General features: G+C 38.5%; 3 protein-coding genes and 1 long non-coding RNA gene across 4 annotated transcripts; 1 reads left to right on the top strand and 3 right to left on the bottom strand.

Moving 5' to 3' along the window:
* Positions 1-780: 780 nt before the first annotated feature.
* LOC133741356 (uncharacterized) lies at positions 781-3657 on the bottom strand. The gene is made up of 3 exons (XR_009861838.1): positions 2742-3657; positions 1991-2066; positions 781-1060 (listed from the first exon to the last, which is right to left on the bottom strand). It is a non-coding gene; the product is annotated as an uncharacterized LOC133741356 (long non-coding RNA).
* Positions 3658-5333: 1676 nt separating this feature from the next.
* LOC133739386 (BRCA1-associated RING domain protein 1) lies at positions 5334-11293 on the top strand. Its single transcript, XM_062167165.1, has 13 exons — positions 5334-5571; positions 5691-5744; positions 5837-5907; positions 6672-6767; positions 6890-7347; positions 7651-7896; positions 7984-8084; positions 8579-8765; positions 8874-8950; positions 9200-9287; positions 9800-9965; positions 10519-10637; positions 10734-11293. Exons 1-13 carry the CDS (start codon positions 5441-5443, stop codon positions 11076-11078), a joined length of 2139 nt encoding a protein of 712 aa, XP_062023149.1. The 5' UTR covers positions 5334-5440; the 3' UTR covers positions 11079-11293.
* A 109-nt stretch (positions 11294-11402) lies between these two features.
* Positions 11403-14968, bottom strand: LOC133739387 (protein NRT1/ PTR FAMILY 5.2-like). Its single transcript, XM_062167166.1, has 4 exons — positions 14548-14968; positions 14159-14376; positions 12611-13182; positions 11403-12416 (listed from the first exon to the last, which is right to left on the bottom strand). Exons 1-4 carry the CDS (start codon positions 14678-14680, stop codon positions 11516-11518), a joined length of 1824 nt encoding a protein of 607 aa, XP_062023150.1. The 5' UTR covers positions 14681-14968; the 3' UTR covers positions 11403-11515.
* Positions 14969-17520: 2552 nt separating this feature from the next.
* Positions 17521-21866, bottom strand: LOC133740052 (protein NRT1/ PTR FAMILY 5.2-like). Its single transcript, XM_062167902.1, has 4 exons — positions 21619-21866; positions 21261-21478; positions 19071-19642; positions 17521-18773 (listed from the first exon to the last, which is right to left on the bottom strand). Exons 1-4 carry the CDS (start codon positions 21749-21751, stop codon positions 17879-17881), a joined length of 1818 nt encoding a protein of 605 aa, XP_062023886.1. The 5' UTR covers positions 21752-21866; the 3' UTR covers positions 17521-17878.
* Positions 21867-27938: the final 6072 nt, after the last annotated feature.

Here is a 27938-nt window from a genome sequence, read left to right as displayed (position 1 = left end):
AAACGCTCCCACGTGGATATTGGATCCAACTCAGATCTACGTTGAAAACTGAGTTATGTAAAATACCATTTGAATTGGGTTGAAGATCTAGTTCCCTTCAATCTTTCTGCGAAGTCCTTATTCAAGCAACTTTTCTCCCATCTCCACTGGTATCTACCTCTCAGCGAAACCACCACACTGAAATTCATGAGGTATTTAAAAAAAAAAAAAACAAAACAAAAAACTTCAGAAGAAACCCAATCATATATCCATAAGACGTGAATCTCTTATCTGAATCAATTTTGATAATGAGAAGATGGGTATGTGCATGGAAGAAGACATTTGTTGGGTGGATCAATGCAACGTGGTGGGCATCTAATGTAACCTAGAAGTCTAAAAACCCAGATGAATGAATCCACATTCATATATTGAATCTCGTACAAACCCAGAAATATACAAACCCAGGATTGAGCATTCTCTCTTCTAAGTTGGATATTTACCCATAAGTCTACTAACCCAGATGAATGAATAATTCCAACAAAACATTGAGCTTGAGCTGGGTATTGTTGAAATTATTCCAAATATGATTCAACTATTTACAATCAATCTTCTCCATTTTAATTGAAATCTTCTTTTCCAGACAAAAGAATAGTCATGTGAAATCAGATTCATGAGTTTTTGTTTTTGGCATAGCCCAGATAAGAAAAATTGGGTCTTCAAACAAACTTCAGGAGGTTTTTTTATCCCATAAGAGATTGATATTCGATCGATGATTATGTTTGAGATTGTAGCTTCTGTCACGCCCCGGATTTTGAATAACAAATCCAAATCCGAAACATGAATTAATACAACTCACATAAATACAACCTGAATTTTTTCTCAAAACAACCACACCTCACATCGCTCGATATTACATAAACCAAATCTCAAATTTGTTTATTACAGCACACTCTCACCAAATTATATTGTAAGGCTCAAATGAGCATAACTCACCTCACAATTACAATTGCTGTAAAACTAAAACAAATTCTCTAACCCGCACGATCACCGTCCTGATTCTCCTGACCTGCAGGATTACCCGCTACACCGTTTGAATAGTGTACCGGGATTGCAACAATACAAACCCGGTAAGCTTTTTGCAAAGCTCGTATGAGTAAATGAAAGGATTGCACGATTTAAAGTAGCACAATCAACTCAAGCACATTTTAATTTTGTTTTGCATAAGAATTGAAGTGTACAACATCACTTCAAGCATCAATCAACTCACATCTCATCATGACTACTCAATAATAAACAACTTCTTACTCAATATATACTCACAGGCTTATGATTTATTTATATAAATCATCCCATGCAGTATATTATACTTACAGGCTTATGATTAATTATATTAATCACCCCATTCAGTATATCATACTTACAGGCTTATGATTAATTATATTAATCACCCCATTCAGTATGTCATGTCATACCCAAGGGCATATGATAACTCGTTTATCCCCCAAGCAGTATGACGGCAGACAGACTAGAGCTCTAACTGTATCGTAAAGTGTCACCTGGGCCAAGGTTCACCTTACGAATGACTGCTTTCCTCAATTCACTCGACTCCTCATTTAATTCATCTCAACGACTCAACTATCGCACTTTACTCAATTACCCATTATCATAGACAACACAACATCTAAGATAAATCACATATTCCAAAGGGTAATGCTCAAAATATAACTCAGTAAATCACACCATCCAATATATATTCCACGTAAATATATATATATATGTAGTCACCCACACAAGAGTGACCACTAATACCAACTATAGTTCACATGCAATAAAATCTAGAAATTCATTTTTTTATAGTTTAAATACATTTTACTTACCTATGGACCGTAGTCGATCAAGTCCATATAATTTAAAACAAATATTTATTTTCATAAAACAATTTCCACAATTTCTCAATTAAATAAAATCACCGAATTTCGGTTCGTGAATGAACCATGTGCGATTTACTCACCTCGATATTCCCGCTGCGTCTTCAATTCAACACAATACACACCGAAATCGTTCACCCAAGGGAGACCGTCAATCACCTAATCACACATGACCTTAACTTAGCCAATAGCTCAAAAACATACTCAAACGACAATCCAACGGTCGGATCGAAATTAAATGATGATCCAACGGTCGGATCCTCACGGATCGCCTTTAGGATCACCCCCCAAAAATCATCACGAAGATCCAACGGTCAGATCTTCCTGAATCGTCCTTACTAACATCTTCACAAATTTATACAAAAATCCAACGGACGGATTCTCACGAATCGCCTCCCTAATCACCGTTTTGCATTTATACGAAGATCCAACGGTCGGATCTTCGCCCATGACCACACAAAGCCACTGGGACAGTCATAAGATCATCGTATCAAAACTACAAGTCCATCTGACGGTCCTAACTTCACATATCACAAATCTAACGATCGAAATCGATCGAAACTTAAAAATTCATAACTTCATCATACGATATCCAAAAATTATGAATTATATATGCAAACGATCGTATCGACACGTAGAACACAAAAATGGACAGAAACTGTCCTTGGGGTGTCCGGAGGTCGCCGGAAACCACCATCACAGTGGCGGCACCGCCACCCATCCAAAGTCAAAATTAGACAAAACTCCCAACATCAAAGTCCTTCAACTCAACTCCAATTTCACTTTTCATAACTACACCAAAGTCAGATTATAAGCCAAAAAGTAGAATTTTACCTCGCAAGTTTTGAAACCCGAAGAACCCTAGTTTCCCAATCTTCAAAATTCGATCACCCCGGATCAAATCGCTGCAAGCCTTCTTGGGGATAGCTTCTACTTCCTCTGGGCTAGAAAAGCCCTCAAAGAACTCGAGCTATAGTGGCCGGAGCTGGGAGAACCAAGGTGGCGAAGGAAGACGATTTCCAGCTCGGCTGTGCGGCTTCTCGGTCTTCTAGCGGCCACCACGATGGTTATCTCAAGTCGATGTCTTCTGGAAAGTTGTAGAAAACTTCACGGTGAGAAAAATTGCTTTTGGAATCAGGTCGATCGGAGGCCTGTAGAGGAAGATATGGCCAGACAAAGTAGAGCCCAGAAAAAGTGGGGAAGAGCGATTTCGTCTCCGACGAGGCTCTCTTCTCGACCTTGTAGAGCCTCATACAGCTCGTATTTCACTTCGATTTCTTCTACAAACTCGTAAAGGGGGTCGAGACCAGAAAAACCCACTTTGTTTCACATCAATCGGTGGCCGGATGAGGAAGAACGAAGGTGACGAAGGGAGGGGGTCGCGGCTGGGCTCGGGAGAGAAATGGGGAGAAATTTCTGGAGTTCCAGAAATTCTGTCCTCATTTGCAATATTCGGATTTTTTTTCATATTTATAGAAAATCCCAATTTTCAAATATTCGTAACTTATTCATACGAACTCCGAATATTACGTTCCATATGTCCACGAACTCGTATCGACGCGCTCTACAACTTTCATGAAGGAAGTTTTCCCAATTTCCCAATGTATAAAAAGTCAACTCCTTTGACCCCCCTAAAACGTTCAGTTTTCAAAATAAAATCGTTCGAACTAATTCCACACTCCTCTAAGCTTCGTACTCGTGTCCACGACCACGAAATCATTTCCAAAACGTCATCGGAAATTAACTTGAATTTTTCGGGTATTACAGCTTCTTTCGAAGGAATTGCATAGTGTTGAGAATTGCAGAGTGGTTGAAGAAGATGGAGAAGATAGAGAACAAACCCCAGGTTTCTTTGCCGAGAAAGGGCATTCCAGGAAAATGGTTTTCAACATGAATCTGAGTTGGATCTAATATCCACGTGGGAGCATTTAAGTGGAGCGTCACACAATCCATTTGGTGTGACGGTAGCATAGAAAAATTTCTTGGGAAGTTATTCCACAGAATGTGGAGAAAATTGCTGCACATATTTTATTTTTTATTTTTTTTTGTTTTTCTTTTATTTGTGAATTGACCATTTTGTCTTTCTCAAATATTTCAGTTCAAATGTTTTTTAATATTTGAGGGATATTTTGGTAAGAATTTTCTGTTTTGGCTGACAAACTCTCTTCTCTTAATAATAGTATAGATATATATATATATATATATATATATATATATTAAAGAATTATTGGATAACTAATACTTTATTTAGTTAAAACTGTCGACCAAATTAACTTTTCAATTTCAAAGACAAATACATTACACTGTATTAATTTGTCCCAACAATTTTTCAATGCCTAGTAAAACTAGAAGAAAAAGAATAGTCCAATGAGTTATTATACTCGGTCTATTGACACAGTTTTTTTTTCGAAAAAGATTTATTGACACAATTAGTCTTGGTATAGAGGAAACAAACAAAGTCTTTTGTTGGAAGATAAATATATAAATATCTATTTATACATATTCTATCCAGAGCGGAGCTCCGCTTTGAAAATTAACGTGTGAAGTTCGAGTTTTGGGTCACTTTTCGGTCGCATATCCACATCTCGACCGTTCAGTTTTTAGGTACTAGTGTATAGATCGTCTCTGCAAATTTTCAGCTAAAATGATGATCGTTAAGGCATTGATAATTGCCTTAAAGCTAGTACGGTTCAGGTTGACAGATTCAGTCCGTCCATTGGTTTAAGCGAGTTAGATACCTTAACGATAATCAATTTGGCTGAAAATTTGCAGAGATGATCTATACACTAGTACCTAAAAACTGAACGGTCGAGATGTGGATATGCGACCGAAAAGTGGACCAAAACTCGAACTTCACACGTTAATTTCAAAGTGGAGCTCCGCTCTGGATTGGATCTGTCTATTTATATATGAAGCTTATTCTAATAAAGTGGGTAAAGGTTGAGCCAAACCAATGGGCAGAACTTCTCATAAAGGTCAGTTAAAGTATTAAATCTCAGCCAATAAGGAGCACTTTTCAAAAGTTGAGAGGGGGTTAGCTGACTCTTCTCGCCCTATATCCGCTATGTCCTTGCCTTTTAACTTATGATCAAAAGTGCTACTTTATCAAGTTAAGTATGACATCCTTATTACATATAACCGTTGGACTCAAAAATTACCAATTTAGAATATCCAATTCAGAGCAAAAAAATAACGATTTACAACAGTTAATTATATAAGCTTTTAACCACTCGAGCTACAAAAATTTTAAAAGCAAAACGTCTAACAGAAAATACCGTAGTAATTACCCAGCGATATGCATCGTTAAGCACCACCTCTCCGGCGGGAAATTCTCACAAAACAAAAGAGGAAAAAGGGCGCGACTCTACTCAAAAATTCCAGCAGCCCGCTCTTTTCCCACTCAGGCAAAAACACCTCCGCCTTCCACGTGTCCCTCCTCACCTCCAAACCAATAGAAATCCGCCGCCTCATAAATACCCCACACTCTTCACACACTTCTCTCTCTCTCTCTCTCTCTCTCTGCACAGATCCCAATGGCCCAGTCCTCCGCCAAGCACTCTTCAGATTCCGGAAACTGCCGCGACGGCGTCGTTTCGCCCATGAACAAGAACCCCCTCACGTTTCATCTCCAGAAGCTCGGCCTCGAGCTCACTTGCCCTCTCTGGTTCGTATCCGCCTCTCCCGATTTCATCAGAAACCAACAGATCTTTGGTTTTTTTTTTTTTGTGTTTCCGGCGATCTGAATCTGAGTCTGGATATTTGATTTTTGTTGTTGAATTGCAGCCTAGGGTTTTTTAATCGGCCGACATTGCTTCCGTGCAATCACATCTTCTGCAAGTTCGTCTCTTTCTTCTTGCCCTAATTTCCGTGTTCGATTGACACGATTCTCAAAGTTCTCATCTTTTTGTTGCTTTTGGTTTTACTTGCAGCAACTGTGTGCCCAATCGGACCAATTTTGGAGCAGAGTGTCCTCTGTGTAATATCCAAGTTCCTGGTCAAGGTATGTGTGCTGATGCCCTTAATTAGGTTTTCCCTAAAAGTTATTTGATTTTTAGGTCTGAAGTTGTTATCTTGATCTAGGTATAGCTGTAGATGCTTTTGATTAGGTTTCTGTGGTGGGAAATAGTAATTTTACATAAAAGCCTATTGTATATGGAGTGATTTTTATTGTCCTCTGTGCATAGTGAAAAGGGATTCCTGGAAATGGAGTAGCTTGAACACGGCTTAGTCTACTGGAGTATAATTCAAATGAGATCTAATGTCTGACTGCATATTACCTAAAAACCCCACTTTATTTCAAAACAAAAAGAAATTGAAATGGTTGACTGCTTTAGGGGAAGACAAATTTGTATGTGAGTGAACAAAATGGGGAAGACATTCTTTTTGATGCAACTGGGAAGGCCTGTTTTCAAAATGGATTTGCCCTTTTCAGTGTGTGAGCCTAGACTTTAGCTATTGGGTTTGCGGGTCTCAAAGCTTGAGATCTAAACCGTAAACCCTAAGTGATGTACAAGACCCTTAAAAAGCTTTAAATGGTTATTATGTGTTTAGGTAGGGTTTTTGATCAAATAGTGTTAACCGTTAGTTCTTGTTTAATGATACCCAATGGCAACCCATGTTATTTCAGGAAATTACTCACATTTGCTGAAATTCCTTATTAGATACCACAAAAGTGTTCGGTGGAAACAAAAATTATCTATCTCTTATAAAAGGAAAAAAGATTTTATAATTCCTTTCTGATGCAATGATTTTGTGGGATGATAGATCTGAGGCATGCGCCTTTCATGGAAAGCATAGTAGCAATCTACAAAAGCATGAAGGCCACTTACTGTACCAACTCATCCCAGCCCATATCTTCAGGTACAACATCTTAAAATAAACACACTTCTTCAGAGGTTGATTTGGAACTCCCCAGTCTCCCTACTAATATTCAAACTTTATCAAGTGCTAAGCATTGAAGCTTTGAATTTACATGATTGCAGATGTTAGAACAGCTTTGGGTCAAAACCCTGTTTCACCTGATGTCAGTTTTGCTGGGAAATCGACTCAAGAACAGTTTGACAATTGCCAACAGGGTAAATCAGAAAGTGCTCAGACCATTGTTTCATCAAGGGGTAATAAGCGAGTATGGGTTCCATGTAGTCAGAAACATTCTGTTACAGATGGAATTGGCAAGCATGGCAAAGTAGATAACTGTAGCATAGCAATAGATGGTAACAGCGAAGAATTTGAGTTGGGTAGAGGACGTAAATTTAATGGTGGATTAAATCCCAATTCACCTTTACCAAGTTCTCAAATAAGATCTGTGGGACTGGATGAGTGTATAACTTCAGAAAGAGACATGAATCCAGTAGTGCAGGCGTTGCTGGATAGTCCTCCTTCATTTGGTGATGCCAAATGTTCAGATAATGATAATAGCTTTGACCAGTGCTCTGAGCAAGTAAGAATTGTCTAGCTTCTTTATTCCCTTTACATAAGTCGGTGCAAATCAGCATTTATCCTTTGCATCCTATAAAGAAGTAACATTATTGTCTAGATGTTATAAAAACATGAAAATTTCATCTTGATAGATCTTGAAAAAATTTATGTTGGAATATAAATTTTGAACTGAATGTGTGAGTTTGCAGACATAGATGAACTTTACCCTTATGTTTCATTTGAAAGCTAGTTTTGCTGAGATGGTAGCTTTTTCTACTTCCCTTGAAATCATACTGTTTCATGGCTTTTTTTTTTTTGCTTTCAGATTTCAGACAGTTTGATCAGGGGGTCAATGAGGAAAATTGATGATAGAACAGGGCAGATGAGGCCTGATAGTTCTGCATCTGATACTGATGGTCATTTGAGGGAACTCAAGAGACAGAAGAAACTGGACTATGGGCCAATCTCAGGGACTAATTCTGAGCTGGAACTTAAATTCAGAACACCTTCTAATGAGTCTTTCACAAATAACACCATTTGTGCATTTTGCCAGTCTTCCACAATCTCAGAGGTTAGTTTCTCTTATATATTCTAATCTCAGTGTCTTTTTGTATACATGTCAAAAAGTTTTACTCAATACAATGAGTGAATCCTGCAGGTCACTGGGCCAATGTTGCACTATTCCAAGGGAAAATTGGTGGAGGGAGATGAAGCATCTGTTTCAGATGTCATACATGTTCACAAAATATGCATTGATTGGTATGTTCAAGCAGTAATTATGACATTGTTTGTCTACAATAGTTACAAATATGGTTTTTGTACACTTTGGAATTCTGATAAAAATAATGTTGTATTTTTAATAATCTAATATGCATCAGTAAGGGTTATAAATTAAAATCTTATATTCATTATAACCGGTGACATTGAATGATTATCTTAACCATATTGTTATTTTGAATCTGTTTTGAACTTTATAGTCTATTGGATATGCTTCAGTGTTTTCTTTGAAATGTAAAATGGATCCTTTTGAACCGAGTTACTTATTTGATTCTGTATCCTTTTGACCTTGGAAGTCTATTTCCTATGTTTCAGTGTTTATTTGAAAGATGGATCAATATGTCCAAATTTGGTTTGAGAATAATGGTTCAGTGTCAATAATTCAATACTGAAGAAAGTGATTGATATTTCTTACTTACCTGATTGCTGTTAAAGTATATGCTACTAGATAAAACATTATAAATTTTGAACTGCAGGGCACCACAAGTGTTCTTTAAAGATGAAACCATTAAAAATTTGAAGGCGGAAGTGACAAGGGGTGCAAGATTAAAATGCACCAAATGTGGGATAAAGGGAGCAGCCTTGGGATGCTTTGTGAAATCCTGCCGAAGAAGCTATCATGTTACCTGTGCAATTGAAATTTCTAAGTGCCGTTGGGATTATGTATGTCCTAGGATTTATATGCTTTACTGTGTCCTTTTGCTAGTCTTATTTCTCTCTTTGCCATGAGCCTTATAAGTAACTGTTGTTGTGTTTTTTGGCTTGTTACAGGAAAGCTTTCTGCTGCTGTGTCCAGCACATTGTTCAGTTAAATTTCCCAATGAGAAGTTGAATCGTAACAAGCACAAGTATGTCATCATTCTCTTAGCAGTGTTTAGTTGAAGCAGATGTTTTTATGTTTTGGGGCCCCAAAATGTTAAATTTTGCTTTAAGGATTTTGACTCTTAGCTCTTCAAGCTAATCTATTCACTTACAACCCTAAGTCAACAAAAGGAAGAGGCTTGGAAAATGTTTCTTCAGCGGTTACATTGCAGCCAGATGATAGTAGCCTGTCAATGTTTAATCTAATGTCCTATTTTTTGCCAATCTGCTCACAGAAATTGTCAGCTCTCCGACAGTAGAGTCGCTTCAAATGGAGTGAACAACTGGGTTTTATGCCCTTCTGGTTTGTCTTCTGAAGAGAAGGTTAGTGCAAAAGAGAACTTCTCCATTCGAATCTTCTTTCTAAAACAAAAGCTTGTACAACGAATAGATTAGGATTCTGATTTTAATCACTTGGTTCTGTGTTGTCAATAGAAATTATGGAAAGTACCTTAATGTATTCTCAAATTTTGGTTGAGCTTCTTTCCTTAAATACTGATTTTTCTTCTTCTTTTCTTTGGCTTTGTGAGGACCTTGTTGTGGTACAAATACTAATATGCTTTCAGTCTCTAAACATATATGCATGACCGAAACCTTGAATAAAATGGTATTATTGGTATCTTTAATTAATTGTGCTTTGCAAAGGCTTGGATAAACATTATGAGAGCATTGTTAGAAGGTAGATTGTTAAGCTCCTTGATTTCAGGCCTAGAAGCATTCAATTGCCAGGCTAATTTGCATAGTTTTTTTTTTTTTTCTGATGCCATGTCTACTTGGTATCCTAAAAATCTTGCTTGCATTATTAAAAACTTATAAATGGTTTTTAAATGGTGCAGATTTTTCTTATCAAATTTGCTGAGATGAATGGTGCTACTTTGTCCAAGAGCTGGACACCTGATGTTACACATGTGATTGCTGCCCTGGATGGGGATGGTGCATATGTCCGGACGTTTAAAATTTTCATGGCCATTTTGGCAGGAAAATGGATAGTGACAATTGACTGTAAGTGATATGTAGATATTCTACCTTGCTGCTTCAATACATTTTTCTGTGGATTATTGTTTTGACTGCTCTTGCTTTTGTTTGAGCTGGATACCATGTAGTTTTATTGGTAATTCTGTGCTCCTTATTTTAGTACAGAGACTCTATATGTTGTTGGCAAACCTTTCCAATGATTCTTCTGATTAAGTTTTCTTTCCCTTTATTCTTGTTTTTGAGTATGTTTCTTAGATCAGTATGTGGATTCTAAGAGTGACTGTATTCTGGCTCATTTGTTGTTGAAATATATGCATGGTACTACTACTAAAAGTAAATGTGCACATTAATGTACAATCCTCAGGATTATGAGGTACAAATATAATATGCAGTTATGCATTTAGTTCTAGTAGTAATAGTTTTACTTAGGAAGTAAAATATCCTTAATGTGTGGAATTCTTGTCATGCATTTGTTCTCATGGCAATCTTTCAGATATTCTCTTATTTAGTATATAACCTGGCTTCTTTTTTTTCTCTTTTTTTAATACTTAATGTTTAATTACACTGAAAATGGGTGCAGGGGTAAAAGCATGTATGGAAACTAAGCATCATGTGGATGAAGAACCTTATGAAGTTAGTCTTGATAACTATGGGTGTCGCAGTGGTGCCAAAGCTGGCAGGCTTAGGGCATTAAGCAATGTAAGTTCCTCTAATGAAAACCGTGTTCTTTGCAAATAGGAACTCAAATCACTATGGGCATTAAGCGATTTAGGTTGATCCAATTTTCCTTTGCAGGATCCGAAGCTCTTTAATGGTTTGAATTTCTATTTTGCTGGTGATTTTATACTGGAACGGAAGGAAGACTACAAAGAATTGGTCATAGCTGCAGGAGGTACTGTTTTCAACAGTAAGGAAGATGTGCTTGAAGCAAGTTGTCATGAAAAGGGAACTTCGAGGACACTAGTTGTGTACAACCTTGACCCCCCACCAGGGTGCAAGTTGGGGGAAGAAGTTTCAATACTTTGGCAAAGGTCTAACGAGGCACAAGATATAGCTGTGAAAATTGGAGCTGAATACGTCTTTCACACATGGTTGTTGGAGTCAATTGCGAGATATGAGTTGCAGCCAATTGTATGTTGACGAAGTATGAAGTGCAGTGATTTTTGTTTGTTGAAGTACAGAACAACCATCTAGTAAAGATAGGTAAGACGGTAATCTGTATGCTTCATTAGAAAGGTAGGTCGAAGATGGTTTTCTGTATGCTTCATTAGATCCCTGCAACCTGTGATGTCATATAATGTATCATTACCCGTTTTTGTGTAATTCAAGTCAATGAATTTCATTTCTTTTGAATATTTTTTTTATCAGTTTTCAAATTGTTGATAGTTCCTCTTATTCTGAAATTCACTTCCAAGGTCTCAAATTCACAGACTAAAAGGAAAACATTACTGACAGATGATTGAATGATTGATGCTAATATACAATACAATGATCCACTGAATGAAACCTTTACATTATTAATTTCTTAGCATCACAGTACCTTTGGAGCTTAAAGCAGCAAAAAGAGGAAGCAGTTATCAGCTTATAAGTGAAGTTTTTGAGTCTACTGTTCGATCTAGACCTGAAGTACTTTTGTTGGGCAAAGTTTCCATGGCAAATTCTCCCTCGGGGTCCCTCAACTCTGCATTGTAGACATAGTATTTTGCAACCACGAGAAAGAAGAGGAAGTTGAGAAAGGTCAAGACAGCCAAAAACAGATAATAGTAGTCTAAATGAGAGGTGTTTAGGTTATCTAAAATCCAACCCTTGTGTGTATGTTTCTTGGTGAAGTTGGAAACTGTTGATAGAATAAAACTACTGAGGAAACTCCCAATTCCCAAGCTAGTAGTGAAATATGAGGTCCCCAAGCTTTTCATGCCTTCTGGTGCTTGATCATAGAAAAATTCAATCTTGGCTGTTTCCACAAAGGAATCAGCGATACCCATCAAAGCAAATTGAGGGAACAGAATGAAAATTGTGAGGGGAACTGTATCCTTTTTGCCAAAGAGGTGGTTTTCTTGTATAACACTCAACCTCCTCCTTTCAGCCAAGCAAGCCGTGATCATGATAATCGTGTGCAAAACAAGACCAATGCCTAGTCTCTGCAGCAATGTGATCCCTCTTGGGTTTTTTGTGTATCTCCGGACTATTGGAACAAAGTAGCGGTCATATAGCACAAGGCTTATCAGCATGAAGATTGTTACGAATGCTGAGAGACATGCAGGAGGGATTTCAAAACCAGGACCCATCCTTCTGTCCAGTGTTTTGCCTTGTTTGACAAAAAGAGTTCCTATTTGAGCTAACATGGTGCTTGGTATGAATGATGCAACCAGAATTGGAACCATTTTGACCATTTGCTTTGTTTGTTCAACTTGGGTCACTGGGCGTAGCATCCATGGTGAGGTTGGTCCACTCTTTACAGCTGCTTTGTCAAGGAATCTGCAAGTAATTTTATAAATGCAGTGTTAGTTGTGATTTTAGATGGCTACAAAACATTTGATCGATCAAGAAACAACAATAAAACTATTTGCAATCGACATTCATATAGACTACATCGTCGATCACATCTCTACTGAAAGCCAAACCCGCTTGTATATATAGGTGAGTTTTTACATCTAGGGTTTAGGGATTACCTTAATGAAGAGGAGTGGTCAATTCTGAATTTACCAGCTTTTGTGTACTTTTCCAAGCTCAGCTCATGAAGCTCTTTTAGGTCATCTGGGACGGTTACCCTCCACTTCCTTATCGCAGCCACAAGCACATGAGCTATTGTGCTGAAAGGACTCTCTGAAGGCAATTTGTGCCTATAAAACTTGGTGCCAAATAAGAACACCGTGACAGAGATTGCAAGACCAACTGTTGGAAGACCATAGCCAAGGGTCCAGCCAACTTTGTCTTGTATGTAAACCAAGAAGGTGTTTGAGAAAAGGGTGCCAAAGAATATGCTGAACATCCACCAGTTGAAGAAGGAGAGCTTTTGGATCCTCTCTTTAGGTTCAAACTCATCAAATTGGTCAGCACCCATGGTTGATATGTTAGGCTTGGTGCCCCCAGTTCCAACTGCGATTATGTACAAGGCACAGTAGAATATACCCACTTGGAATGGTGAGGCTCTTTTGTCACAGTCTTCAAGTTTAACTCCACTGCCACATGATGGTGGTCTTAGGGCACGTAGTGAAACTGCTAGGGTTAATAAGGACATTCCCTAATAATTGGTACAAAAGAGCAACATCTTATTACTTGAGTCTTGAGAGCAGTTATTTGATGTAAGAAATGCATGGATCATGTCATATCTTTTCTATGAATTAGCTAGTATATAGAGTTAGGTGAGTGTGTGTATGATCAAACTACCAATATTGTTGAACACGCTAAAGTTTAGCAAAAACTTGAAACTTTGGAGTTCGGAGGGTATGCAGGCTAAAGTTTACCAATCTTCCAACTTTTCACCAGTTTTAGTACTATTGCATCCACCGAACATTTAGCTTGGATACCTTCCGATCGAAGTTTCAAGTTTTTCAATATCCCTATCTGAAAAGTCTTTCAATTAATTTTTCAAAGTTAATTTCTTCAACCTCGTTGATACTTCTTCATGGGTCAGGTTGGGGCTTGTTGTCAATGGAGGTAAGCTTAAACTACGAATGGACAAAATGGACAAAACGAATGGAGTTAAGAGTAAGGAAGAGAGAACTCATTTCAGAGTGGGTGAAAATCAGGTCAAGACTGGTAATTTTCAATCTAAAAGAATGAAAAAGAGCTGCCAACTTAACAGAGAGTAAGTACGTTGACAAACCCTGACGGTAATCAAGAGGGCAAAAGAGAAGGCTAGCCAAAGTTACGATGGGAGTTGCTAGATTTCAGCATATCCGAAAGTTAAATTCTTACAGTGAAAAACTAAGAAAAGACCTTTCAACAACCAAGCATATGGACAACTAACTTTTCTTGTTCTCCTAGCTACGAAGGCTCACTTGGGAAAAGGATCCTCATTTCCGATACTTACTAGGTTCATTCTTGTTGACAAATCACCCTAAAAAGTACTACGTACGTTCTGCATGCAATTAACCACTTATTTTGTTTTGAATTACAATTGCGGTTAATTTGAAGAAAGCGGAATGAAACAGTGGTTTCCTACAAAATTGATCACATATTGTCTATGCTAAAATGAAGCTACAAGTGTATAGTACCACAAGATATATGCCGGAAGCAATGACAAAAGTCCAGTATCGGCCGAGATGAGCATCTGCAATATAAGCACCCAGAAGGGGTGTCATCCACACCGTCCCAACCCAGTTTGTGACGTTGTTTGAAGATGTCACTGTGCCTTCATGCAGCTTCTCCGTCAGATACACCACCAAATTTGTCGCAATTCCGTAATATGCCATCCTCTCAAACACTTCATACCCTGTACATAACAACACATGTTAATTGAAGCCTATAAGGAACTTAGGTTCCTAGTGTAGGCTGTTATCCAGGAACTAATATTGCCAAATTTTCTTTTTGATGAAAAGACAAAAAGAGAGAGTTAATATCACATGTACGTACTTATATATGGATTTGATGATGGCTACATTACCTACGATGAAGGAACAAGCTGTCCATCTGCCAGTGTTTGATCTCAGAACAGGTCTGCCTTTGAGATCCACAGTCCCGTCTTGTGTCTGATAATCTCTTCCATATGCAGAGCCCTTCTCTTCTACCTTTGCCATGTCAATTTGTGTGAAATGATTAGTACTACTTGCTATGGATGACTTGGGAGTTGAAATTCATGTGAGCACCTCATATGGTGTTTTATAAGTGGTTAACCAAGAACTTTTCAACTTAGTTTCCTCTCGCTTTCTTGCTCACTTGTCTTCTAGTTTTCTTTTGTTGCTAAATAGTAATTCCAGAACTCTCAGTATGGATACCTAACAACCATGAATATATGTGAAAGCTAATCATGCATATTATACAGTGGTAGTGTTTTGGAGTTAGCTAGTTGGTTTTGTCATATGAAACTAACTAAGCAGCAACTAATTAAGCGAGATTCATGCATCACACAATGTGAACATATACAAACAAGGAGGAGAATATTCGGCCTAACTATTTTGAATTAATTTACTTAATTATTTTCTTCCAAAGATGATTTTTCTCTTCATTTGTTTATATTCTTTTTTGTTTAAGGAGACCTGAAAATATAGAAGTTTATAATGCATGCTTTTATACATATACAAGCTGAGTGAAGAAATGATATCTGCTAGTAAAACTTTCCCGGACTTCCCCTTTCATAATGCAAAATTAATATAGTTTTATAATCGGATATATTCATTACGTGTTCTTATTCAAATATCATTCATGAAAAAAGTCAGCTATAAATAGAATCTAATAGACTATACGACTAATATAATATTTCAGATAACACTGAAATGATAATGATCATTGTTAAATATGGCTAAACCAATAACGTAGGGTTGAGTTTTATTAGTGACCTAAAGATTGAACTATGTACTTCGATGAATTATTAATTACGTGATAAGATAAATATGACATTTATAACACTAGAGCATGCTTATGTGTCTTAGAAATATGACAAAGTTAATCTTACGCAATATTAATTTATGCCATGCCTATGTGATAATGCCAACCTCGAGCTAGAATCTTATAGTATCTACTAATTTTTTTTTCCTGCTTCTGAATCAATCGACATTAATAATTGAACAACTTGATGATGAGCTGAGCTAGCAGTGACAGGAAGTGATGTTGACACATACTAGAACCAGCTATGGAATTAAACTACAAATTATCGAAGGATTTGGGTCCTCTCTCTTGGCTCAAGATACCTTCCTTTTTTGTCCTTCTCATTCTTTACTCTTCAAATATATCCCAAGCATAATACTCCAACCTGTATTATATTACGGAAGTCATGAAAACAACACGAAAAAATGATTGATCACCTTAATTTGCCATGTGTCTCTCTCGACCCAACCTCATGATGTGTACTGCTAGCTAGCTGGTGTTTGTTTTGCATGCAATATATATCTTTCATGGGATCTAAATTAGCCGGTCATGAATATAGAAATTTCCAAAAATTGTTCAGTCTCTCTTCAATGTAATATAATACAAAAAAGTAAGCACAAATTGATAAAACAAAAATTGGTTGTGTATGGGTGAAAGGCAAATTAAGGCTTAAAGTCCAAGAAAACGACCATAACGAGAGCAAATTTGATTGATATCTCCTTGTTAACTTCTAATATGTCCAAAGAAAGCATCTGACTTTCCACTAGATGAAAAAAAAGTTAATCTTGAAGATTGTAAGAAGCGTTCTGGGTACAAGGGCAACTCCAACAATGAAGTCTCATTTCGGGATGCTATCCTCATTTTAACACCCACTTGTTGCATTATTTATATATGACTCAATTCTTATCTCCAACCATGAGATGCTATATGAAGCCATGATGAATGTGTTATTTTTACTATCCTTGATTAAAATATAATATGAGTATAATGTTTATAAATGTTATATTAAAATGATGTTAATTTAATTAAATAAAGTAAAAATTTACATTTCTATTTTTATCATAATATTTAAAAATTATTCTTATCTTTTCCGACACAACCATCACCACCAACCGTGATCTTTGGCAAAGAACGACTTCTTCATTGGACCCATATTTTTTCAAGAGAAAAAAATTTAAGAACAACAAGATGGGTGAATAAGTGAAAAATTTTGAAGGAGATGAAGGATGTTTGGTGTGAAATTAGGAAAGAATGGGTTGATATTTTATAGAGTTTTCTAAAATTTACTGTTTCAAATGGTAGATTTTTTCTCTTTAATTTTCTAGCAATTTAAAAAAAAAAATTTGGATAAAATTAAAATGAATGAGTCTCGATTTAATAAGAGCCATTATATTTTTTTCAGCTTAAATATGAGCCGTCAGATTCAAAATATATCTATTGCTATTAAAAAAAAAAGGCCAACATCAGAACCGTCCACATAAAATGGACGGATCATAGCTGTCCAAAACATAACCGTTGCAAACTCACTCTGGTCAGCAGGGGACATGTATGTCAGGCGGGGCCCACCACAGCAGTCCAAATTCATGGATGTCTTCTCTCTCCAGCGCATTATGGCGCGTGCACGTCGTCCTCTTCATCCAGCCCAGCGTGTCCTCTTCAACCTCTCTATCCGGCGAGTTTCGTTATGAGTTGGGCTGACCCATCCCACATGTGTGGCCCCAATCACTGTAGCCCTGTCCTGGTTCTGATTTGAGTCCAAGTTCTATAATTCCAAGACCAAGTTCCCCTAAAACCCATTGTTAGAGAACCCAAAACATGTTTTGAGTCTCAAATTTGGTACGGCACCCCTATTGTTGGAGTTGCCCTAAGCATTACCCTAGCCTTTGTCTGGTTGAATCAATATATTATACAACAAAGATAAGCTTTGCTGCCGAAATGATATCATGACAGACAAAATTCATTGTCCAGCATCACAGATAAAAAATACTACTAAACCAACACTTGGTTCAAAACTTGCTGGTCTCGAAGATGGGGACAATAGTAGAAAAAGCATAACATGGTGGCCGTTATTTCTTTCATATCATAAGCTCATTACACGAAGTTCTTAAGGCATCTTCACACTGCGAAACCTACACCCACAATAAATATATATTTACTGATTCATTGTTTCTCACGCATATATAGGATCCGTCGTTGATACATACGAGTTTCATATAATTCGACTTTTGAGTAAATCGTGATCTCAAAATAAGCCATATATATGGAAGGTTTCATTTCGCATCTATATGCATGAAGAAGATTTTTGAACCCTTAGGTTTCATACTTTCAAATGCATTTTTTATCACAACGTCTTAGCGACTTAATTCCAAGCTGAGCAAGTAGGCATCGAGGAGACTCTTAATTTTATCAGCTCATAAATAGAGACTATTTGAGGCTTCCTTAAGATCTTGAGCTGAAGTTTTGCTAGGCAAAGTTTCCACGGCAAAGTCTCCCTTAGATTCCCTCGCGTCTGCATTATAAACATAGTACTTGGAAACCAGGAGAAAGAAGAGCAAGTTGAGAAAGCTCAGGCTAGCCAAGAACAGATAGTAGTAGTCTAGATGAGAGATGTTTAGGTTATCCAAAATCCAACCCCTTTTGGCATGTTTCTTGGTGAAGTCTGCAACTGTTGATAGAAGAAAACTACTAAGGAAACTCCCAATTCCCAAGCTAGTAGTGAAGTACGAGGTTCCCAAGCTCTTCATGCCCTGTGGTGCTTGGTCATAGAAAAACTCTATCTTTGCAACATCCACAAAGGTGTCAGCAATCCCAGCCAAAGCAAACTGAGGCAAGAGAATGAAAATTGTGAGAGGAACTGTGTCCCTTTTCCCAAACAGTTTTTTTTCTTGTATAACACTTAGCCTTCGTCTTTCGGCAAAGAAAGCTGTCATCAAGATGATGATGTGCAACACAAGGCCAATGCCTAGTCTCTGCAGCAGTGTGATCCCTCTAGGGTTCTTCGTATATTTCCGCACCACCGGAACAAAGTAGCGATCGTAGAGCACAAGGCTTATCAGCATGAAGATTGTTGCAAATGCCGAGAGACATGCTGGAGGAATATCAAAATGTGGTCCAATGCTTCTATCTAGTGTAATTCCTTGTTTGACAAAGAGAGTTCCTCCTTGAGCTATCATCATGCTTGGTAAAAATGTTGCAATCAAAATTGGAACCATTTTGATCATTTGCTTGGTTTCTTCGACTTGGGTCACTGGACATAGTATCCATGGTGAGGTTGGTCCACTCTTTACAGCTGCTTTGTCAAGAAACCTGCCGCGGGATTCAGTGCTAGTTTGATTAGTTACAGAAGGGCAAAAGAAAGTTGGTCAAAAACAAAACAATAAAACTATTAATTTTGACCACACTTCTGAACTGTATTAGTATAAAAAAAAATAAAAAAATTGCATTTGCCGGTTATATATAACTTTTCCCTCACAAGTCACAACATGCATGTAGAATCCATTGTATGCAGTGAAAACTCACATATATGTAGTAAGAGGGATACCATGTATAATTTGTAGATAGAAAAATATTTGGAATTAGAATTTTAGGGTCATGGGGATTTACCCTAATGAAGGGGAGTGATCAATTCTGAATTTCTCGGAGTTTGTGTACTCTTCCAAGCTCAGCTCATGAAGCTCCTTTGGGTCGTCTGGGACAGGAACCCTCCACTTCCTTATAAACGCCACAAGCACATGAGCTATCCTACTGAAGGGACTCTCTGAAGGCAATTTGTGCCTATAAAACCTAGTACCCACCAAAAACACCAAAATGGAAAGTGCAAGGCCAATTGTTGGAAGTCCATAGCCAATTGCCCACCCCACATTGTCTTGAATGTAAATCAAGATGGTGTTTGAGAAAAGTGTGCCAAAGAAAATGCTGAACATCCACCAGTTGAAGAAGGAGAGTTTTTGGATCCTCTCTTTAGGCTCAAACTCATCAAATTGGTCTGCACCCATGGTTGAGATGTTAGGCTTGGTACCACCAGTTCCGAGTGCAATGATGTACAATCCACAGTAGAATATGCCCACTTGGAATGGGGAGGCTCTTCTCTCACAATCTTCAAGTTTAATTCCGTGGACGCATGATGGTGGTCTTAGGGCAGGGAGTGACACTGCTAGCGTCAATAAGGACATTCCCTAAATGATAACAAAGTTCTCGGTCATTACAATAATAGGGTACAGATGTATACGCATGCCGTCCAATTAATCTATTGTATGATTATACAGATGTAGTTTACAAGAATAACATAGGTTGATGTTGGATCTCACTAACGTTAAAAAGTTCGTTAAATTTCAATAAGATCTATCCGCTACATTTTTTACATTCTTTAAATATAGTATACTCTAGCTATAACCAGCAACTTACTCAAGAATAACCTCCAGAAATTTCATAAACCATTTTAACATATCGTACTTGAATCTCCTTCATTCTTCTTTCTTTATGAATTAAGGTTGTTAAGCTTAGTCATTCTAAAAAAAAAGGTTGTTAAGCTTATTTTCTAGAAATTCGATCTAGATCATAAAATAATATAAACTCTCATGACATGATTTGAATGATGTTTTTGTTAAAAGGTTTATCTGTTAAATCTCATTGAATGAGCTCCACCAAGAATATGTCCAATATAGGGTAAAATCTTTATATAATACCTGAACTATCACGAAATGCATTTTTTGGTACCTACAAATTTTTAGGAAGTCTAGTGGTACCTGTACTATCCCTCCGTTTACTAAAATTCCGTTAAAGTATGGGTAAAATCGTAAAACACCTATTTTTTGTATTTCTTTTACAAATTTTTGATTAAACTAAACTAAACTAGGTTAAAAAAAAATATACCTAGAATTGAATTTAGTGAATATCTAGATTTACCCACCATCTCCATTGATTAATCCTATTAATTGTTCGAGAAAAAAGTTCCCTTATTAGTTGACCCAAATTAATATATATTAAATTTTCATAAAAAAAAGAAACTAAACAAAATCAAATTAATTGCCCCAAGTATCCGGAGAACAGTGAAGAATAAATTGGGAATTATTATTATTTTTTTGTATGCGTAATATATATTTTTTAATTATAGATATTCAATATATTAAATTCTATAATTTCTAAATATGAATGAAAGACTATTTTACCCTTGCTATTTTACTCACATAAGTGTCACATGACCGCCACATAGGCATTTTTAACGGAATAATGGACGGATGTACTAAAAAGGCTAATGGAGGGATAGTACAGGTACCACTGGACTCCCTGGAAATTTGTAGGTACTAAAAAGTGCATTTCGTGATAATTTGGGTACTATATGAGGATTTTACCCGTCCAATATATTGTGTAAACTAGAAATTTGCAAAATTCCTTAGCAGATCCAAACTAGCTAAGGCATACGTCAGATTGAAAACTATGAAAACCTCCGTCAAACAGTACTAGTTTCAATACGTGGTCTAGAATAATCTCATCTTTTGGACACCATTGAAGTGCGAGTGTTAAGAGGCAGCAAGGAGTGCATGCATGCATGAGCTTTTCATATTTTTATGTTGTCTAGATATATATGAATTACAAAGGCTTGTGGCGTATGATTAAACTACTAGCATCTGGAAAGATATTGTTACAAGAACTCTTTGGGTGGGGGGTGCATGGAAGGCTAACTTTGAAAGAACAAATTCATGAAGGTCTACGAAGATGAAGATACTATTTGCATAGATCATTATGTTATATAACTTATATGTGCAAACAAACACATAATTGGTTGATGAATACCACAAGATATATGGCGGAGGCAATGACAAAAGTCCAGTATCGGCCGAGATGAGCATCTGCAATATAAGCTCCCAAAAGGGGTGTCATCCACACCGTCCCAACCCAGTTTGTGACGTTATTTGAAGAGGTCACTGTGCCTTCGTGCAGCTTCGTTGTCAAATACACTACCAGGTTTGATGCAATTCCATAATATGCCATCCTCTCAAACACCTCATACCCTACACATCCATGTATACATATTCCATTAAACATCATAATAATAATATCATTTACGCTTGAGATCGAACTAATTTAATTTAATATATATACACACTGAGATAGGGTTGGAATTGATCGGAGGAGATGGCGCATTACGTACCTACAATGAAGGAACAAGCTCTCCATCTGCCAGTGTTTGATCTGAAAACGGGTCTCCCTTGGAGGTCCACAGTCCCATCTTGTGTGTAGTCCTCTCTTCCATATGAAGCCCCTTTCTCCTCTGCCTTTTCCATATCACTATAGCAATAAGGAAACAGATCGAATAGTATTTCTATTAGCTACCTAGCTAGGGCGTTGAAACTCATGTGATCAACTGCCTCGTAGAGCTTTTTATAAAGCTTTGGAAGTACTACAGGCCTGTAGGTTAAGTTAGTTAACCAAGAACCTTTCAACTTTAACTCCAATATTGTAGACATTCCTTTTAGTTTCTTGCTCACTTGCTTTTTATGGATGACTTGATATATGTGAATATTGTTATATATTCTATATACGTGTGTTGAATATTGTTATCATATTTTTTTTAAAATTAAATAGAGGATTAGGCGATACTAGTTCCTCTGCGATAGCCGATTTGGGGTGACTGGCACCCGCCCACAATCTCGAAAGAAAGGGAGCCATCGCAACCGGGAACCCACCGCTCATCCCTCTATTTTATGTTATTAATAAAAGAAAAGAAACATGAACCAAAACCTTTCTGAGAACAAAATGAAGTAAAGTACTCAAAGTGAGCACTAAGCAATAGTTACAAACTGATGGATAGAAGAAGGACATGCAGTAACCATGCAAATATATGTGACCACACAACAACCACATATATGGAACACACCTATAGTTCATCAGCAACCATGCAGCAGAAACCACCATAACCCAAGCCCACCTTTTCATGAAGTCTATCAAGCACAAAAAAATTAGCTAATACGGAAATTCGGTAAACTTTACAGATTGTGAACAAAGGCAGCAGAAGCACAAGGAGGAGGGCAGCAGAATATTGTTATCATATATTCGATCTATAAGCAACAAGAAAAATTGCATTGTTGAGGCTACGTACGTGCCCTCTCTTTTGTGCTCTAATGATCTTTCATATAAGAATCATTCTTGCAAAACCAAAATTAACAAAACCGAAACTTGTTTAGCTATTTAATTATTATAATGATCGATTATTTGACCGAAACTTGTTTAGCTATTTACTTAATGAGAATATATGTGGACTATTTGTTTCCTCATAGTCAAATAAGTAAAGAGTTTCTACTTAAAAAGTACTGTTATTTATGCAAATGATGCTCGAACAAATTCTCAAGACGTACTGCATTTTTTTTATCCCTTTTGTTCTTCCTATATAAATATACAATCTTCTATTATGTAATTAGCAAAGGTTATGTCAAAAAGCCGACCTCTAGGTTCCCTTTTGGCCTTTTGTTATCTACCATTATTTCCTGATGAGTACGTAGGGTTGATATATTCAACACTAGTTAATAAGGGAGCAGTGATAAAGTGAAGTTGACACGTACCTCTGCTAGAACAAGCTATGAACTACAAATTCTTGAACGTTTCTCTTGTTGGCTCAACATGTCCCCTTGTCAATCTCATATATTCTTTTGGAAAAGAAGATCCTAAGCTTGACAATACGCCACAACAACTTGCAATGAGAAAGTTAAGAAGGAAGAAAAGGTCATCACCTTTGCCCTCTGTATATAACGGACTTGATTACATAATCTATAACTCGAAACATCTCATGTCACTGTATACTGTTGGTGCTTGATTTTTATGGAATAATATTTTAATTTATGGAATCTAAGTTAGCCGGTCATGGATATGAAAGTACCAAAAGAAATAGAAAGCATAATCTCAGGTTCCTAGCTCTGAGTAAATTGTCACCGCCTTTTCTATGCGGCAACATAACCTATGTCAAGATTAATGAACAAATTTTAAAAGCTCAATGGAAGTACACAAGTTTTCAAAACTTATAATCTTTTGGCTCTTGAAGACGGGTTCCTTTCCTATGAGGATCAAAGATCCGAAGATAGATCGAGTTGAGCGCTCTTTGGGATCTTAATTAGTTCTCCCTGGCAGTAGGTACATCAGGTAAAAAGAAATTTTCGACGTTCACTTTGAATTGGAGGACGATACGAGTAGAGTGGATGAAAGCCTAACTTTGAACCAGGTGAATCTGTTCTACCATGCATCACATTCAATGTTCTGGATTACAATAGGGCTGGGCTGCCAATCACGAGACACCATGCACGTAAACAAATTAATTATAAAAACCACATGCCGCAAATACTCCTTGTGATATCAGTAGCTTTTGAATCGTGATAAATGCATTTTTATTTGCCAACAGTAGCTTTTCGGATTCCATGAGCAGTACGTACTGTTTTGATTCGAGACAGCAACTTTTTTGAAACAATGGCGAAATTGAGGCCGAGCAGTAGCAAAAAGCTAACAAATAAAAATAAATCAACCTAGCTAATTGGCATTATCATGGATCAAATATGAAATTAAACTTCGTGTTACAAAGAGTCGGTCCCGCTATGAATTTACTTGCAAAGTCGACTGAATCCTACAAAGCTAGGTTCAATTAGAATTATACACCCATGCAGTGGTATCCCAGCGCCAGGACACCTGCACCGACATTGCGGCGAAATTCAGGCAAAGCCAGACTAATCCACTGCACCGCAGACGCACGAATCCAAAGGATTCCTCAAATCTGCTGGCCACGGGATGAAGCTGAGATTCGAACGCTAGACCTGGGGGTTCTAGACTAGGCCGTTCGACCAACATATATACCACACCACGTGGTTGACTTTTTCAACCAATCTTTAGTTGCTAAAATTGGGGGGAAAATATTTGGTGCATGAATATTTTATTTTTTTGGCATAAATTGAAAGCTCGTTTTTGGAAGTGCCAAAGGAAGAGCCCCTCATATCTAAAATTGGGTCTATTTTATTTTATTTTTGGCATAGAGGAATGCTAGCAATCTTCTATTTTCTATCTTTTCTATTCATTGCTCGCCACATGTATTTCACCAAGACATAAAACTCATCTTTTATTGTATTGAAAAACAAACCACTTCTTCCTTGTTTGCCCTTCCATTGGATGTCCAAGATTTTTTTTTTTTTTTTTTTTTTTTTTCATATTTGAGTTTTCTAGTCTTTTTTTTTATATTATTTTTTCTTCTTCTGAGTTTCTCTTTTCTGGGCTCATATTTTTCGTAGAAGTTTTTTTTTTCTTGTACTGCTGAGCCTCTTCCCCAATCTTGTTATGCTTCTCCATTGAATAAACCAATTTTCCATCTCCAATCAAATCCCAAATCTTCACTAAATCTCACTATCACAATTAGCTCCCCAAACAGCTAGAACTTCACATCCTCGATAGGCCATCACAGTGGAAAGAGGTGGAGGAAGCTATATCGGGTAAGGAGATGGTGGAGATCGGAGAGAAGTGCTTTTTGGGGTTGTAGAGGGTGAGAGGCGGAGTCGTGGGGGAGAAAGAGTGAGGTTCGGTGGGTGAGAAGGTGAGGGAGGTTATGGAGGATGAGGTTTGGGATTTGCTTTGTTTTGAAGGAAGACCAGTACTTGGGTTTGTTTTTGGGTTCGGGGTTTGAGTTTTAGTGGAAAGTCTTGGAGATTTGGGGTTATGCCATTAAAGATTTGAAGGTTCTCGAATTGGGTTGTGTCTTGCAAACCTAGTAAGGAGAAGAGATAGAGACTTAGGGAACTATGTCAATGGAAACTCTTCAAGTTCCACACAGATTTAGAAAAGAAAAGATAAAACTTGATAAACGTGAGTGTACACACTAGGGAACACTTCACTAGGTTTGACACTATCAACTGGGGCCCGTAGGGATACCCAGGTACCATGCCATGGGCCGGGTTCACAACCCACCATGGCGGTGCTCATCGGGGACGACACCACGGACACCCGAGGCCCGGTACCTGATCAGCACAGCCCATCTAATCACACACCAGAAGGCTGATATAACTACAGAGGGACAACCTGCGTCCCTCATCGAGAGGATGGGGAACTCCTTTCCCATGCTTGAGTATTAAGGGATCAGCACAACAACCTTTTGAGGGTAATAACTCCTTTATTTACTATTACTTGATTCATTTATATATTAGTATCTTACTCAGGCATCAGAGAGGCATAAACCGTATGGTACGGTTTATCCCTCTAACGCTGTGTTCCTGGTACAGGATTTGGCAGTTGGATAGGTACCCCAGGTGGTATAGCATTATGAGTGAGGTACCCGGAGAAAGCCACCAGAAACATTGGCGCGCCAGATAGGGGTACTGAATCATGACTGAGCCGGAAGAAAGGGCAGGCGAGGGCAGAAATGTTGCTCGAGCATTAATATTCAGTCCGGGCACTTCATCAACAGGGACGCCGAGTGTCAGTAGAGAGACACATGGTCTGGGATTCTTGGACCCTCAGAATGCAGGCAACCCACAGATACCCGATCCAACAGCCCCGGTCTCAGAGCTGGAAGCGATGCGAGCAGAGATTGCAGCCTTCCGGGAACAAGCTCCGATCGATCAGGAACAACAGAGGCTCGATAGAGAGACCAACCTCCTATCACAACAGAGGTTACAGGAGTTGGAAGATGAGAATACCGCACTCGCCCGGGCGCTGGATCAGCGACACCAACATAACGAGGCGCTCACTCAGGCCCTCGCCCGAGCTTCCCATGTAACGACAACGAGGTTAAATGCTGCCCCGGTTACAGGTGCGACCGGAATCAGGCCTACCACATCCCCTGGTACGGGGTAAGGAATCATCCATATACCTTTAGATTTGTACCCTGAAAGGCTAAGGCACATGCCACCACCACCTTTACCCCGGTCGCCTCAGATTGAACCACTAGCAACTGACCTAAATACGACACTAGTTTTACAAATGAGTACGACTCTAAGCGCCCTCCAAGCGAGGGTAGAGGCAGCAGAGCACCGGGAAGCCTGGAGACCGCTGACGACTTTCGAGGATCGCCTGGGTCCTTTCACCCAGGAAGTCCGAGGTGCGGTACGATCGAATACAACGGAGGCGCTTAAAATTGATTATACGGGAATCAGGGTATCAACATTTGCAAGCCTTCCGTTCGCAAACGAGCGCCAAGGGATACACGGATGAGGTTTGCTGCAACATGTTCCAGGAAACGTTGTCTGGGGAGGCTTTGAGTTGGTTCTACGAACTACCGGCTGGTTCCGTAGGAAACTTCAAGGGGCTCGCAGACAAATTCGTGGCTCGGTTCATTCTACGTACTGATGGAATAAACACCCCGATTGGATTGCTAAAAGTGCAACAGGGGGAGAACGAGACGTTGAAATCTTTTGTCAACAGGTGGCAGGCGGCTACCGCCAAATGCCGGGATCTTAACAAGGAACTAGTGGAGCTAGCTTTCAGGAGGGGCCAAAGGCCCGAGGATTTCCTCTATGGAATCAATCATCATCCCCCGGCTAGCTACGACGAGTTGATGGCCACGGCCATCAGGCACGCCCAGGTTGAGTTCAAAACATACGGGGATAACGTCAAACCAGAAAAGAAAAGAACTAACCAGGCCCCGACCCCAGTACAGAGAGACGAACCAAGAAAGCGAGAATAGACATAGGACACACCCCGATCACCATACTCTGCAAGCAAGAGAAGCAAGGAGTCGTACAGGTTCACAAATTATACGGGAACACAGTCCCACTGGGATGACCGGACACAATACATCAAGAAACCACCCCTACCCCGGTACGAGGTATTCACTCTCCTCACCGCCACGTATGAGACCATCTGGAACGAAAATAGAGACGAAATACCCGGGCCACTGCCCCGTAAGTTCCCAAAAAGTAAACTCACACAGCAGGATATCGGCAGGTTCTGCACTTATCATGAGGATGCCGGACATAATACCAATCTTTGTATGGCCCTAAAGAACACAATCGAGTCCCTCGTCCAGAAGAGCAAACTTCAGCGGTATCTACCTGCTAAAGAGATAGGAGCCATCGACGTATACGGCCGGATTCTCACGATCCATGGTGGCGGACCGAATGACTTACCTCCCTGGAGTAGGAAGCGACGCTCCAGTTTGGGACACCCGGAAGTTTTCAATTTCCACAAGACCCCACAGCAAGGGTTGAGTGACACATATACTGCACACCCAAATATACGTAAGTGTGAGACATTAGGCTCATACCCAGTCACCATCTGAGACGCAGAAAAGGGTTGAGTGGCAGTGGGCCTAAGACGAATAAGCACAGCTGCATGCAATATTGCGTAGCCCCGAGCAGAAATAGGGAGATTGGTGCGCATTACCAATGCCTTAGCGACCATTTGTAGTCGTTTAATGGCGGCTTCTGCGAGACCATTTTGGGTGTGAACATGAGGAACTGGATGTTCAACTTCAATCCCAATGGACATGCAATAATCATCAAAAGTTTT

This window comes from Rosa rugosa, chromosome 3 (assembly GCF_958449725.1).
Source record: "Rosa rugosa chromosome 3, drRosRugo1.1, whole genome shotgun sequence".
Taxonomy (NCBI): Eukaryota; Viridiplantae; Streptophyta; class Magnoliopsida; order Rosales; family Rosaceae; genus Rosa; species Rosa rugosa.
Note: the sequence above shows the minus strand (reverse complement) of the source record. Positions and strands in the feature narration are given on the sequence as shown.

Excerpts from the sequence above, each read along its gene's own strand:
- LOC133739386 (XM_062167165.1), top strand. The coding sequence starts at position 5,441 with ATGGCCCAGTCCTCCGCCAAGCACTCTTCAGATTCCGGAAACTGCCGC. Across the intron at positions 5,908-6,671 it reads TATCCAAGTTCCTGGTCAAG|ATCTGAGGCATGCGCCTTTC; the intron begins GTATGTGTGCTG and ends GTGGGATGATAG. Across the intron at positions 8,766-8,873 it reads CTAAGTGCCGTTGGGATTAT|GAAAGCTTTCTGCTGCTGTG; the intron begins GTATGTCCTAGG and ends GGCTTGTTACAG.
- LOC133739387 (XM_062167166.1), bottom strand. The coding sequence starts at position 14,680 with ATGGCAAAGGTAGAAGAGAAGGGCTCTGCATATGGAAGAGATTATCAG. Across the intron at positions 13,183-14,158 it reads CTTCCGGCATATATCTTGTG|GGAATGTCCTTATTAACCCT; the intron begins GTACTATACACT and ends ACCAATTATTAG. Across the intron at positions 12,417-12,610 it reads GACCACTCCTCTTCATTAAG|ATTCCTTGACAAAGCAGCTG; the intron begins GTAATCCCTAAA and ends AATTACTTGCAG.
- LOC133740052 (XM_062167902.1), bottom strand. The coding sequence starts at position 21,751 with ATGGAAAAGGCAGAGGAGAAAGGGGCTTCATATGGAAGAGAGGACTAC. Across the intron at positions 19,643-21,260 it reads CCTCCGCCATATATCTTGTG|GGAATGTCCTTATTGACGCT; the intron begins GTATTCATCAAC and ends GTTATCATTTAG. Across the intron at positions 18,774-19,070 it reads GATCACTCCCCTTCATTAGG|GTTTCTTGACAAAGCAGCTG; the intron begins GTAAATCCCCAT and ends ATCCCGCGGCAG.